Genomic DNA, 15,210 nt, shown 5'->3' on the forward strand with positions numbered 1-15,210 from the left:
TTTGAAAAGAGGACCATGCATTTTAACAATATTTCATTAACTTTTAACTTCGCGAAGGTAAAAATGAAAACATTTATTGGCCAAGCCCGCCATTTGAATAAGGAAAGCGTTCTATAATTTTGTCGCGGGTTTCCGTACTTAATTTTTTGCTCTCTGTACCCCTTCCAATGTGCGCTCCTACCAATACGCATTTTAGCTATACCAGCACCTTGTTAGCCTGCGCACAGAAGTAATGTACACGTAAGGGTTAGGGTTAGGGCGTGTACATTACGTCTGTGCGCAGGCTAGCCGCTTGTACACGCATTCACATGTTTAAGCATGTTGATGATATGTGAGATTTACCATTCCATATATGGCAAACGGAATTTACATATAATGCTCATGGTATAAAATATTCTGCGCATAACCTGAGACAGGAAATGATCTCTGACTCCACAGTTGGACTCGCGTGGTTTTGCATGAATGCAAACAAAGTCATTCAAGTTTTCGTCCATTTCTCCGAGAGGCTCTGGCCTTCATCAAAACAGGTGAAGTATTTCTTTACAATTGTCCTATATAAAAAATATCAGCCCTTACCTTGAGCATGCTTTAGTTTAGAGATATTAAGGTCAGTCTGCGATCGTCAACCGCAGCTGATTTTTGGACCGCCGTTGATGCCTTCAATATCACGTATCACAATATAATTCCTGCTACACCATGGTCTATGCTGTTTTATAGCAATTTTTCCGAACTATTTGAAAGCGATTTTCGCCTATTATCATTTCAACTTCAATACTATATAGGGAATGTTTCCGCGAAATTATTAAGAATGAGATTAACATTTGATTGCATGATGTAATTAATGTATCGTTTGTGTAAGCCGGACTCATGCAGGACTATTTCAGGAACTGGTTATTACAATCGACCACTTGTGACAATTTATGTATACGATGTTTTGTATGAATAAATTGAATATGCCAGTACCATCACGCGCCAAGAACTAATTATTAAGGTGAAAGCCAATTTCGTTTATTTTTGTAAACATTTTGAATTAATATATTTCTTAAAATACAATGTGCTGTCTGGCGGTCTAACACTGTTCAGGTTCGATACGCTTCTAAATTAACGTGAACTAGAGCTTCTTTTCAGAAAGAATTTAAAACGTGCGGAATTTTTACTTCAGGGGGTTCTCGCATTGAGGGCAGAACTGATGCGTGAAACGTACTTGACTTTCACTTTAACATAACATACTAATGATATACTACACTGTATACAAACGTTTGTATAATTTGTTGATTCAATGCAGCTCCATATTTGGATGCATTTAGCCTTAATTATGAAAACAAGAGGCAGTTGTGCCAGGTCCAATCCAAGGTGCATTTCCAGTGGCGGCGCCAGGTCTGAAAATTTGGGGGGGCATTTGTGGGGCAAATTAATATTTTGGGGGGGCAAAATCCTTCAAACAGAAATCCATAAACCGGTGTGTAATAGATTACGATGTGTCAACAATTGACAGTCACGCCCATTTTATCCTGTAGCTATTTTGTATTTCAATTTATTACTATTAAATATTATCTTTTACGGCAATAATTTCCGCAGACATTTGAGAAAGGGGGGGCAAAATGGGGGGGCAGATAAAAATATGGGGGGGCATTTGCCCCCCCTTGGCGCCGCCACTGTGCATTTCGCTTACTGTAAGGTCGTCAATGTCTTGTGGGCAACAGTATAGCCTACAATGCGTCGGATTAAGTCCATTGCTCAAACTTTGAAACAGTAAACCTGCCCAAACATGTTTACACTGTTAGAATACATGAAAATATACTTTTATCACAAACACTATTGGGTAAACCATGTTTAGTAATGACATCTAAAAAAATTCGACGGAGCAGAGCGTCCTTTGATAATGTAGATGGAGGTACAAAATCAGTTAAAGTTTAACTCTAAACCTTGAGCCTCTACTCTAAGCCAAGTTAAATTAAGACCGTTTATATTAGAGGTGTTTTCTTAGAAACATGATAGATATACCTCAATGAAAACATTTTATTCAGCAATGGCAGTATATACCCAGCTTTGGCTTTTGGGTAAAACAAAGATTCAAATAGTATTTCAATCTATAGTATTTCAATCTATAGTATTTCAATCTATAGTATTTCAATCTATAGTATTTCAATCTGCATGTATTTACCCAGAAGCTAGAGCCGATCGCCAGCTGTGACTAAAGCCGCGTTTACACTTCAGGCCTAGACAGGTCTAGCGCAAGTCTAGGTAATATGTGCCACGTTCACACTGTCTTCCTTGTTGCTGATATCGGATAGCCAAAGTATACTTTAAGACCCAAAACACGGCGAAAAGTGGTAATACTAGGCCCGTTTACACTACACTCAATTTATTGGCACGGCTATGCTAAACTTGGTATCCGTGCCCCATTTTTGTGGTGTTCGGGCAACCAAAACAAAGCCCGGGCACGGATGAAATGGGCACGGGTACTCATTTTAGCCGTGCCGTGCCGATAAATCGAGTGTAGTGTAAACGGGGCTAAAGGCCAAGCACTGATGAAATGGGCACGGGTACCCATTTTAGCCGTGCCGTTCCAAAAAATCGAGTGTAATGTAAACGGGGCTACTATATGTATCTTTTACAAATTATGCTATTAAGTTCAAAATTTGCCAGGACTAGGTAAAGCCTGTTCCAAATCTTGCCCCGCAGCCCCAGGTCAGGTCCAGGCCACCTTCTGCTATTGGCCGAGGATTTTGTGGCCTAGGCCTGGTCTAGGCTGGATAAACAACGTTCACTGACATCTAGGTCCAGGTCAAAGCACGTAGTGTAAACGCGGCTTAATTCATTTTCCAAGGCTCCAAGCATTGGTCTCGTCAGTCGCGTGGTTGCGCGTCGTTGCCACCCTATTTTGCATTAACAAAGAGTAAAAGAAAGATACCATCTTTTATTTACTCTTTTTTATTAGTCTATTGCTTGAAATATTTGTTTACAAATGCCATGCAGTGTTAAGTTGTTTGGAAACCAAAGTCAAAACTGAAGGCTATTCATATGAAGATTTAATCAAAACTTATAACTGACAAGTGACAACAATACAGTGCCTTGTGTTCAACAGGACGCAGTCAGTGGATACAATTTTATTATCTCTTGCCCGACTAGAATGCATTTCAAACACTAGTGCACTTTGCATGAAAACATGTGTCTCGTGGCAATTTTGACCTGCATGTATTCCTACACGCGCATAAACGTCATATCTTGCGACAAGTCTGCAAACAAGTTGGGTTCGCACAGCTAAACGTTTTACCATTTCCCTTCACACTAGATGTTTTTCCGGTGAACAAAACCGGGGAAAACACAATGACAGAGACGAAGAATGATCAAGACAAAAGCTTGCTTGTTGTGAATGAGTCCAACGACGCTCACGTCATTCTGTACATTTATTCTGGGTGGTCTCCATTTTGCGCAACATCTACTGTTTCGAAGATTATTCAACCAAAACAAAAATATCTTTATCGTGAAAAAACATCATTTAAGTTTCAGCTTGTCGCCAAGTTTAATAATAAAGAGAAAGGAAACGACTTGCAGGCAAAATGCGAGGAAAAGGAGAACGAAGAAGAGAAGGAAGGCGAGGAACAAAATGGAAACGAAGAACATAATGGGAACGAAGCACTAAAGGAAAACAACGAAGAACAAAAGGAAAACGAAGAACAAAAGAAAATCAAAGAACGAAAGAAAATCGAAGAACAACAGGAAAACGAAGAACAAAAGAAAATCGAAGAACAAAAGGAAAACGAAGAACAAAAGAAAAACGAAAAACAAAAGAAAATCGAAGAACAAAAGAAAATCGAAGAACAAAAGAAAATCGAAGAACAAAGGAAAATCGAAGAACAAAAGAAAATCGAAGAACAAAAGAAAATCGAAGAACAAAAGAAAATCGAAGAACAAAAGAAAATCGAAGAACAAAAGAAAAACGAAGAACAAAAGAAAATCGAAGAACAAAAGAAAATCGAAGAACAAAAGAAAAACGAAGAACGAGAGGGAAAAGAGGAACGAATGGAAAACAAGGAACAAGAGGAAAACAAGGAACAAAATGGCAACGAAGAACAAAAGAAAAACGAAGAGCAAAGTGAAACAGGGGAAAGGCATGGAATTGACAAACAGAATGGAAAAGAAGGAAAAGGGAGAAAAGAGGGAAAACTGAAACGAAAGAAAGAAAACCTTCTTGGACCGCTAGAATTATGTGACGATAAATTAATTATGATTACTGAATCACTGAAAGTCAGGCAGGAAAATCTCGCGGATTTCCCAAACGAGAAACGAGTATGTCTTAGAAAAATTAACCGAGAGAAGGAGCTTGGAAATGCAGCTGGCACACTTAGCCTGTACGAAATTCTCAGTTTGGACATGGAAAAAATTCGTAGGTTGGAGAAAGATGCTGCCAATAAAGTAATAGAGAAAGCATTCAAAAACCAAATTAGAATTTGGCATCCTGACAAAAATTTCGGGGATGGCGAGATTGCTATGCAGATCATTTGTGCGAGAGAAATATTATTGGACGATGCGAGACGAGCTCGTTATCACAATGGAGTCGACTATGATAAAGGTTGGTTTTCGTTCAAACGCTGGAAATCAATATTTTGGCCTGAGTGTTGCAGTAAGGAACAAAATGCGGCTTTTTGGCGTAGGATTTGCAAGTCTGCAGTATCTTTAGGATTGGCTGTTGGCGGAGTTGTCTTATCGGCTTGCACTGCTGGAACTGCCGCACCTGTAGTTGCGATGTGTGGGGCGATTTTCGGAGCGGGGTGTACAGTAGGTGGGGGACAATCTTTGATGTACGCTGTTAGTAAAGAGTCCATTGTCGATGGATGCGAGACCAAGAAATGGGCTGAAGAGACAGCAAAGGGCTTCGCCATTGGTGGAATTACTGGAGGTTTCGCGGCAGCATACACTGCAACAACTGCAGCGGCAGAAGTGGCTACTAATCTTGGGGAAAAACCGGTGGAATGCGCGTGTGAAATGGTGAAAACCGGACTGAAACGTATCGCTGGTAACGTAGTGAAGGCAATGCCTTCGAAGATAGCGGGGACTACAACGCAGGGAATAAAACATTTTGCATATGAACGCCTTGACGATTTCGTGGAAAATCAACCTCCTTTAGACCATTTAACGCGTGGAGTAAAGAATCTGATTTGTGATGTTGCTGTTAGTGCTGTTTCAAAAGAGTTTGCTGTGGCGAAAAGAATGATAAAGGGTGAGCCGCATGAAGATTGCCCGAAGATTAGCAATGGCGGCAAGATAGAAGCATGTCTTGAAGCTGACAAAATTTATTACGACCTTCTTAAATCAGGAACAAAGACAGCATTGGAAGGAATGACAGCGCTGATGGAAAATCGTTCAGGTGGATCTGAGAAAAATGGAGATGATTTAAACGACGGAGTTGGAAGTAATGGAGAGCAAAAAGAACCTGAAAAGAAGCGGAATATCTCGCAACCGAGTAATCTGAGTAGAAATGAGACGGAATGTGATGCATTGCATGCAGCAAATAAAGAGGATGGTGAGAGACCTGACAAACAAACTGATCAAACAAAGAAGACCATTTGTGGAGAAGCTGAACGACAGGAACGAATAAACCCAAATGAACAGGGTAGTAAAAAATCCGATGATAAAAAAGGTGATAGACTAAACGAAATGAAATGTAATGTGGTACTAACGGAGAATGCGTTGGTTTTCGTCGAAGATCACTTCGGTGATTCGGAAACTTTCTCCACCTACCAACAAGGCTACAAAACTGATGAGCAAGCTTGTAATCATGTACACTCGACAAATGGTCAGGTAGATGAAGAAGAAATAGATTTTGAATTTTCGCATGGCGGCGTGATTAGGTATATATCTAAAGGTGACTGGTACTCTAGGATGATCGTCGCCTTTATTTCGAAGGGTAAAAGTTGTACAAGAAAAGTGAGCGTTAGAATGAGAGTGTATATTCCCGCAGATGCGACAAATATTGAAGTCAAATTTCAGGTTTCGCGACCACATTGGGGATTCATCAAGAAGTACGACCGTTTTAGCAAGACCTGGTGCCTACCTTACGAGACCCATGTCTTCCGGTATGACAGACCTCCAATACGCACGTTTACTATCAGCGGTAATCTATGGTGGGAGGCAGTCATGACAGTCAGTGATGAATATCATGAAGAAACCAAGGAAATGAGTTGAACACTTTTTACAGACAGAATTCGAACGCAGGAAAGGCAGAAATACACTTTAAGGAAGGTGAACGAATTTTGCACTTGTTATAATCAATACAATCATCCAAAATCCTGCATAAGACGACTTCGAACAATGAAAACGCACTAAATAATTGAATTTTTTTTCTAAAACACTTAATTGGATTTTTTTCTAAAACACCTAATTTTTAAATAAACAAAACGCCGCGTAGACACAGCGAAGTAATCTAAATGTTATTATATACTCAGAATTCAGACAGCACACGTATATTCAAAAAGTATAGACGCTCAAAATCGAAACAAACCGTTGTTGACATACCGACATGACTTGTATTTTAACTTTGGTATATGCTTATATTAAAAACTTTTGTATAACCATATTGCTTATATAACCCTATTAATTGCTCGTAATACGTGTTCGCCAATGGTTTATGTTTTGATAGTAATTTTTCTTGATTGCTTTCATGCCAAATTACTTCGCTTTCCTTTATCAGGAACTGAAAGCGGTCAGACAGGTCGCGTTGTATTTCAATGGAGACAGACTATGGAAGTATTTTAGAGTATTTCAAAAACAATCTGCATTCAAGTATATCGTTATTTACATCTGCATGCAAAGGTCTGAAAATTCATTTTACCGCTTTAATTTTATAAAAAAGTACTGTTATGAGGTCTCACGCTTGTGGTTTTGAGAAAAAGTATCCCAAAAATGGCCGCATATTTGTCATCGTGAGAAAGGCTAATTCACTCCAACTTCACTTTCCTCTTTTATTTGTCTGGGTGCAAAAGGTCATCATATTGTATAATGTATTTCAAAATTATGGGTGTGGTCTAAATTATTTTGAAAATATGAAGTATACAGAGAGAGTTTCGTTATTTCGAGTTCTCCCAAACTCTCACAAGTGTTTCTATAACTATATGTATAGAGACACAGGAAAGATGTTTTCTATTTCTTTAATAATATAACTCAATAAAAAGACTTTGTACAAATATTATAATTCGACTCAATTACAAATTCATATTAGCTACATCGCTTCGCTTGTCAAGTTCGGCGGGAAAATTCCCGTGTTTCTATACAGTTATAGAAACACGCTTCTTGACCAATCAGCACGCGCGTACTATAAATGTTATATTATAAAATTTCATAATTCATTATAACATAACAAGAAAAAGTAATGAGGCAGTCGCTAATGACGTATGCTCTATTCGGTCATGATCCCTTGTACATACTTGTTCTCATTAATCTCATAAGCCTTAACCCAAAGTCGCTTCATATCATAACTGGCTGACCAACACGCAGACTGATAACCTTCTATAACCAGACCAGTGGCGTAGCCAGCCTGACGATTTTGTCCCGCTATGTAGATTTCGAGTTATTATAATTATTCATTTCTTTAGAAATTTATTGTTTTCACAGTCAATGAACACCTAAATATTAGCATAGCGGGACAAATCGGCAGGCTGGCTACGCTACTGAACCAGACTCAGACTGATAGCATCTAAAAACTAAAAAACACTGTTGTATACATTAACAGCTACAAATCCTAATCTAAATGAAATATATAGAGCGAGTTGCACCAAATCTTTTTGAATTGCTATGGTGACATTTCTCCTCAACTGGATTATCATTTCAATCCGTCTACAAGGTAAAATCTGAAACCGTATGCAATCAATAATAGTCCGCTAGTAATGTAGAAGCTTAATTTTAATCAAATCATATTCTGGAGAAGTTCATTACGCACGACAGACGGTATATTTATTGAATCAGATTTTAGTGAGTTTATTTATGTTTATGGTGCAAGGACTTTCTTATTTTAACTGTCTAATAAAGCATTCAACTGAAATCTCCAGTTACATCAAGCTTAGGAAACTTATTTGATGATGTTTTCATCATGACAGAAATTCGTGGAAAGGATAAAGTAAATTAAATAACAAAAACTGTTTAGCACAAGAACTCGTGATCTTGTAGTTAAGACAATGGTCTCTCAAGTGGTAAGTCGATGGTTCCGAATCCAAGCTTGATTATTTCCCATTATGACCTTGAAAAAAGATAAAGTTATTTAAATTTCACAGCCTTTCAGCAGCAGATCTCGTGCTCTGGTGGAGAGGTTAGCGCTCTCCCATGTAGGAAATCGATGGATTGAATTCAAGCTGTTCTTTGTTATCACCTCCGAGTGAAGGCTGAAGTAAATTAAATAACCACAGACGATTGACCACAAGATCCTCGTAGACTAGTTGCGAAGACAATGGTTTTCCACGTGATAAATCGATGAATCGAATCCTAGTATAGCTGCTTTTCATTATGTCCTTCAAGAAAAGGATAAAGTAAATTAAATAACCATAGCCATTCAGCACAAGATTTCGTAGTCTGGTGGTAAAGACAATCGTCTCCCAAGCGGTTAATCGATGGTTCGAATCCCCGTATACCTGTTTTTCATTATGTCCTTCAAGAAAAGGGTAAGTAAATTAAATAACCATAGCCGTTCAGCACAATATCTCGCAGTCTAGTGGCGAAGACAATGGTCTCCCCAATAGTAAATCGCTGGATCGAATCCTAGTATAGCTGTTTTGCATTATTTCCTTCAAGAAAAGGATAAATTAAATTTAAAAACCATAGCCGTCCAGCACAGGATTTCGTAATCTGGTGGTAAAGACAATCGTCTCCCGAGCGGTTGATCCATGGTTCGAAACCCGGTATACCTATTTTTCATTATGTCCTTCAAGAAAAGGATAAGTAAATTTAAAAACCATAGCCGTTCAGCACAAGACCTCGTAGTATAGTGGCGAAGACAATGGTCTCCCAAATGGTAAATCGAAGGATCGAATCCTAGTATAGCTGTTTTTCATTATGTTTTTCAACAAAAGGATAAAGTAAATTACATAACCATTGCCGTTCAGCACAAGACCTCGTAGAATAGTGGCGAAGACAATGGTCTCCCAAGTAGTAAATCGATGGTTCGAATCCTGCCATGACCGTGTTTCATTATGAACTTCGTGAAAAGGATAAAGTAAATTAAATAACCATAACCGCTCAGCGGAAGATCTTGTAGTCTAGTGGTCAAGATGTTGGGTTCAAATCGACAGTCGAAGGTTCGAATCTCGTTTTAGATGGAAATTTTCGTTATTAATATTACATAGTAAGGTTATGGAGAATAAGTTGGTGTAGGCTTCCAACAATCACTTGTTAGCCTTGTGGTAAAGTCGTGGACTATCAAGTACAAGATCGAGGTATCAAGAACAGGATAGTACGCTTCTAATGGCGCTAAAAAAAAGAAATGGTAGGTATGTTGCTCGAGAGAAGTATATATTCGGTTAATATTTGGCAATCAAAGTTAATCTTTAGGGAAATCAGGAGATAGATAGGGTCAATGAGGGGTATATGAGTACAAAAAGACTTAGTAATTGGGCGGGCGGCCTCGGCTCCCGGGGCAGGGGGAGCGCCTCGGCTCCCGGGGCAGGGGGGAGGGTATAGGTGAGAAAACAGTATATAAAATGTTTAAGTCTTTTTGTACTCATTTAAACCTCTTTACCCCTATTTATCCCCTATTTACTCCTATCTATCCCTACTTTTACCTATCCTCATGTATCCCTAACTACCCCCTGACACAATTAAATGTTTGAAGAAAGCTTGCTTTGAAAGTCAGGAAAGCCGGGGGAAAGAGAACCCCCCTCAGTCTACTCCTCGCCCAAGGCGAGGGCATATTTGCCCTCTCGCTCTACTCCTCTCACACTCACAAATTCTCACTTTATTACCTTTTTCTTTTTCGGTTTATCCAGGGCTTGAACCATCGACTGTATACTTGGCAGATCATTGTCTTCACCACTACACCACCAGTTCCTGTGGTGTAAGCCTAGAGTTTTTTATTTTGCTTAATCCTTTTTGGAAAGATCTTTGATGAAATAGAAGAAAAAAATCTTTCCCATGTGGGACTCGAACCTTCGCCATCAAACTCGGAGAGCACTGCCTTATCCAGTAGACCACACGATCTGGCGATGAAGCGCTGTATTTTTTTATATTACTGAATACCTTATGGGTAGGATCTCAAATGAATAACAATTCCCATTATTATGTCTTTAACGTTCATGATTTATTTTCTCGTCGAAAACGCACACAATATTAGCCATTTGTGTTGTCGCTAAAGTAAATTACAGTTGTGCAGTTCTCTAAAGCACCACCTCCCAATTCCCATAAGTTAGTTATATGCGTCCCAGATGAAGCTAATGGTTACGGTGCGATTTTTTTGTATTTTTAATGAAGTGAAGTCAAAGTAAAGTACAAAAATTAACAATGCATTTTAAAAGAAAAAGTACAAGAATTAAGAATAGCCGAATTCATATTAGGGCGGGAAACTCATCTTAGACGGGAAAGTTGATAGTAAAAACCCGTCTGAATATGAATTGGGATATGCCGGATAAGTTTATACGTATGATGGGTCGGGTGATGCGTAATCATTACGATAACAATTGTGTTTATTTTCCGTAGCCTTGTTCCGTCCTTGACCGTGATGATATTTCTGAGTCTATTCTGATTTACTGATCCGTCTAAATGCGAATTTAAGACGAGTTTCTCTTCCAGACGGGATTCCCGTCTAACTTACCCGTCTAAATTTGGACGGAAAAATTTGGACGAGAAACCCGTCTGTGCCTGTGGGTTCCGTCTTCGATGAGTTTCCCGTGTACATAAATAGAAAGCAGTTGCTGTTGTTTACTGCATGCAAAGCATCTCATAATGTCGCAAATATATATTGAAGTGGGATAGGGTAACTCGTATAGTCATGAGGCAACAAGAAAAGAAGTTCAGTTAAAAAGCACAATTTCCGCAGTTAACCGCACTAACAAACAAACAGACAGCAGCTCTACAATATTACAGCAACGATTCATAATTATTAATTTAAAAGTTCTTCGAAGAAACGATTAAGTCAAATAGAGAACAATAGCTTATCGACAAACAATGTGGTCGTCAAGCAGTTGTTAAGACGTTCTTTACTGCAAAGGTTCAAATATTAGTTTAGCGTATTTTATTTTCGACGAACCGGCTGGACGAACCGGCGAGGAACAGTCTTGAAATAAATATTTAATGTCCGTTTAACTGTATATTTGCTTATTTGCAATTTCAGATGTAATGTTTGTTGTCTCATGACTATACGAGTTATATACATTTAGCCGAATTCATATACACGGGAAACTCATCAAAAACGGGAAACTCATCGAAGACGGGAAACTCGTCTGATGTGGACCCCACAGACGGGTTTCTCGTCCGAATTTTTGCGTACAACTTTCCCGTCTAAATTAAGAGACGGGAATTAAGTTAGACGGGAATCCCGTCTGGAAGGGAAACTCGTCTTAAATTCGCATTTAGACGGATCAGTAAATCAGACGAGTTTGAGAAAAATCAGCACGGTTAAGGACGGAACAAGGCTACGAAAAATAAACACAATTATTATCGTAATGATTACGCATTACCCGACCCATCATACGTGATAAATTTATCCATATCCCAATTCATATTCAACGGGTTTTTACTATCAACTTTCCCGTCTGAGATGAGTTTCCCGCCCTAATATGAATTCGGCTATTCTTAATTCTTGTACTTTTTACTTTTAAAATGCATTGTTAATTTTTGTATTTACTTTGACTTCACTTCATTAAAAATACAAAAAAATCGCACCGTAACAATTAGCTTCATCTGGGACGCATATAACTAACATATGGGAATTGGGAAGGTAGTGCTTTAGGGAACTGCACAACTGTAATTTACTTTAGCGACAACACAAATGGCTAATATTGTGTGCGTTTTCGACGAGAAAATAAATCATGAACGTTAAAGACAGAATAAAGTAAATTGTTATTTGATTTGAGATCCTACCCATAAGGTATTCAGTATTACAAAAAAATACAGCCTTTCATCGCTTGATCGTGCGGTCTACTCGTAAAGGCAGTGCTCTCCGAGTTTAATGGTGAAGGTTCGAGTCCCAGATGGGAATGATTTTTTCTTCTATTTCATCAAAGATCCTTCCAAAAAGGATTAAGTAAAATAAAAAACACTAGGCTTGCACCACAAGAACTGGTGGTGTAGTGGTGAAGACGATGATCTGCCATGTATACAGTCGATGGTTCAAGCCCTGGATAAACCGAAAAAGAAAAAGGTAACAAAGTGAGAATTTGTGAGTGTGAGAGGAGTAGAGCGAGAGGGCGAATATGCCTTCGCCTTGGGCGAGGAGTAGACTGAGGGGGGTTCTCTTTCCCCCGGCTTTCCTGACTTTCAAAGCAAGCTTTCTTCAAACATTTAATTGTATTAGGGGGTAGTTAGGGATACATGAGGATAGGTAAAAGTTGGGATAGATAGGGGTAAATAGGAGGATAAATAGGGGTAAAGAGGTTTAAATGAGTACAAAAAGACTTAAACATTTTATATACTGTTTTCTCACCTATACCCTCCCCCCGCCCCGGGAGCCGAGGCCGCCCAATTACTAAGTCTTTTTGTACTCATATACCCCTCATTCACCCTATCTATCTCCTGATTTCCCTAAAGATTAACTTTGATTTCCAAAGATTAACCGAATATATATTTCTCTCGAGCAACATACCTACAATTTTTTTTTATAGCGCCATCAGAATCGTACCATCCTATTCTTGATACCTCGATCTTGTACTTGATAGTCCACAACTTTACCACAAGGCTAACTGGTGATTGTTGGAAGCCTACACCAACTTATTCTCCATAACCTTACCATGTAATATTAATAACGAAAATTTCCATCTAAAACGAGATATGAACCTTCGACTGTCGACACATGAGACCAACATCTTGACCACTAGACTACAAGATCTTCCGCTAAACGGTTATGGTTATTTAATTTACTTTACCCTTTTCACGAAATTCATAATGAAAAACGGTTATAGTAGGATTCGAACCATCGATTTACCACTTGGAAGACCATTGTCTTCGCCACTAGACCACGAGAACTTGTGCTGAAAGGCTATGGTTATTTAATTTACTTTATCCTTTTCACGAAGTTCATAATGAAAAACGGTTATGGCAGGATTCGAACCATCGATTTACTAGTTGGGAAATCATTGCCTTCGCCACTCGACTACGAGATCTTGTGCTGAATGGCTATGGTTATTTAATTTACTTTATCCTTTTCACAAAGCTCATGTATAATGAAAAATAGTTATACTAGGATTCGATACCTCGATTCACCACTTGAGAGACCATTGTCTTCGCCACTATACTACAAGGTCTTGTGCTGAACGGCAATGGTTATGTAATTTACTTTATCCTTTTGTTGAAGGACATAATGAAAAAGAGGTAAGCTTGGATTCGAACGACTGACTTACACTTGGGATACCATTGTTTTCACCACTAGACTACGAGAACGTCCTGAACGGCTATGGTTATTTAATTTACTTATCCTTTTCTTGGAGGACATAATGAAAAACAGGTATGCTGGGATTCGAAACAGCTATACCAGGATTTGATCCATCGATTTACCATTTGGGAGACCATTGCCTTCGCCACTAGACTGCGAGTTCTTGTCCTGAACGGCTATGGTTTTTAAATTTAATTTATCCTTTTCTTGAAGGACATAATGAAAAACAGCTAAACTAGGATTCGATCCAGCGATTTACTTATCCTTTTCTTAAAGGACATAATGAAAAACAGGTACACTGGGATTCAAACCATCGATTAACCGCTTGGGAGACGATTGTCTTTACCACCATACTACGAAATCTTGTGCTGAACGACTATGGTTATTTAATTTACTTTATCCTTTTTTTGAACGACATAATGAAAAAGAGGTAAGCTTGGATTCGAACGACTGACTTACAATTGGGAGACCATTGTTTTCACCACTAGACTACGAGAACGTCCTGAACGGCTATGGTTATTTAATTTACCTATCCTTTTCTTGGAGGACATAATGAAAAACAGGTATGCTGGGATTCGAGCCATCGATTAACCACTTGGGAGACGATCGTCTTTACCACCAGCCTACGAAATCTTCTTTTGAGAGATGCAAATTTGGCAGCTACGAGACTTTTCACTAAGCACCGTGTAACATGGCCTTTAGTATATACGATATTGCTCAATGTGGTGATTGTGGGATTATTACTCGTTCAATGCGACTGCGCGGAGTTTCTTAATTCTAAATTTCGCTTTTTATTGTTTTGCAATGGTGTATGAATGTGTTTAAAAAAGGCAAAGTGTCACTGACACAATAGTTGACACAATAATTACTCCGGCGTCAGCGACGGAGTTGAAAATTCGCCCCGGTTTTGTTTTGTTTTTGTTTTTTTTTTGTTTTTACTCCGGCGTCAGCGACGGAGTTGAAAATTCGCCTCGGTTTTGTTTCGTTGTTGTTTTTTTTTTTTTTTTTATTTTTTTATTTTTCGTCGTCGCAAGTCTGAAATGGCGCGAAACATTGTAGTACTTAAAATGTGTATGTAACCGTATTTATCTACGTCCCAGTCTTATCTCCCAAGAGTTGTGGTGCACAGCTTTGGCTAATTTTCCGATGCGCGATTCGATTTCGCTCGCATGATACGGCAATTCCTCCAAGAGGCAATAAACCGTTGTTTTCATGCTGTTCGATTAAGTTTTGATTGAATTGGGGTAAGAATATATTAATACATGTTGATTCTGGTCCTATTTTAATAATATCACTGCTATTTCGCATTTTCGCCGTCTAACAAAATGATGTGGTCGTGTATGGGCGCGTGGACACTTCGTAGTTTGCACAGGATTGAAGATTTAATATAACTATACAAGCGCGAATTCCAAAGGCAAAGTGTAAGACAAAGCGAATGTATCATGCGGTTTATTTACATTTTTGAACAATTGAACTTCTATACTTTTTAAAGTACGATGTGCTTCTGGATTTCGCGATCGAACATTTATAATTATAGGTTTCGCAAGGTATCTAAATGCGAATATGAACTGTATTGTTTATGTTCAGAAGCTCTATATTAAAGACTGGCACGTGCGCCGGAGTTAACGCCAGAACGGGCG

The 15,210-nt window shown here is 38.7% G+C and overlaps 1 protein-coding gene across 1 annotated transcript; it reads left to right on the forward strand.

Moving 5' to 3' along the window:
- Positions 1-448: 448 nt before the first annotated feature.
- On the forward strand, positions 449-6,509 carry LOC114533455. Its single transcript, XM_028554976.1, has 3 exons — positions 449-527; positions 3,296-3,598; positions 3,986-6,509. The coding sequence occupies exons 2-3, from the start codon at positions 3,331-3,333 to the stop codon at positions 6,187-6,189; spliced, it is 2,472 nt and encodes an 823-aa protein (XP_028410777.1). The 5' UTR covers positions 449-527; positions 3,296-3,330; the 3' UTR covers positions 6,190-6,509.
- The last annotated feature ends 8,701 nt before the right edge of the window (positions 6,510-15,210 follow it).

This window comes from Dendronephthya gigantea, unplaced genomic scaffold, assembly GCF_004324835.1.
Source record: "Dendronephthya gigantea isolate DGI-Jeju-01 unplaced genomic scaffold, DenGig_1.0 000002F, whole genome shotgun sequence".
NCBI classification, from domain to species: Eukaryota; Metazoa; Cnidaria; class Anthozoa; order Malacalcyonacea; family Nephtheidae; genus Dendronephthya; species Dendronephthya gigantea.

Coding starts and splice junctions, on each gene's coding strand:
- LOC114533455 (XM_028554976.1), top strand. CDS start 3,331: ATGACAGAGACGAAGAATGATCAAGACAAAAGCTTGCTTGTTGTGAAT. Junction 3,599..3,985: donor GAACGAAGAAGAGAAGGAAG/GCGAGGAACAAA, acceptor AGAAAATCGAAG/AACAAAAGAAAAACGAAGAA.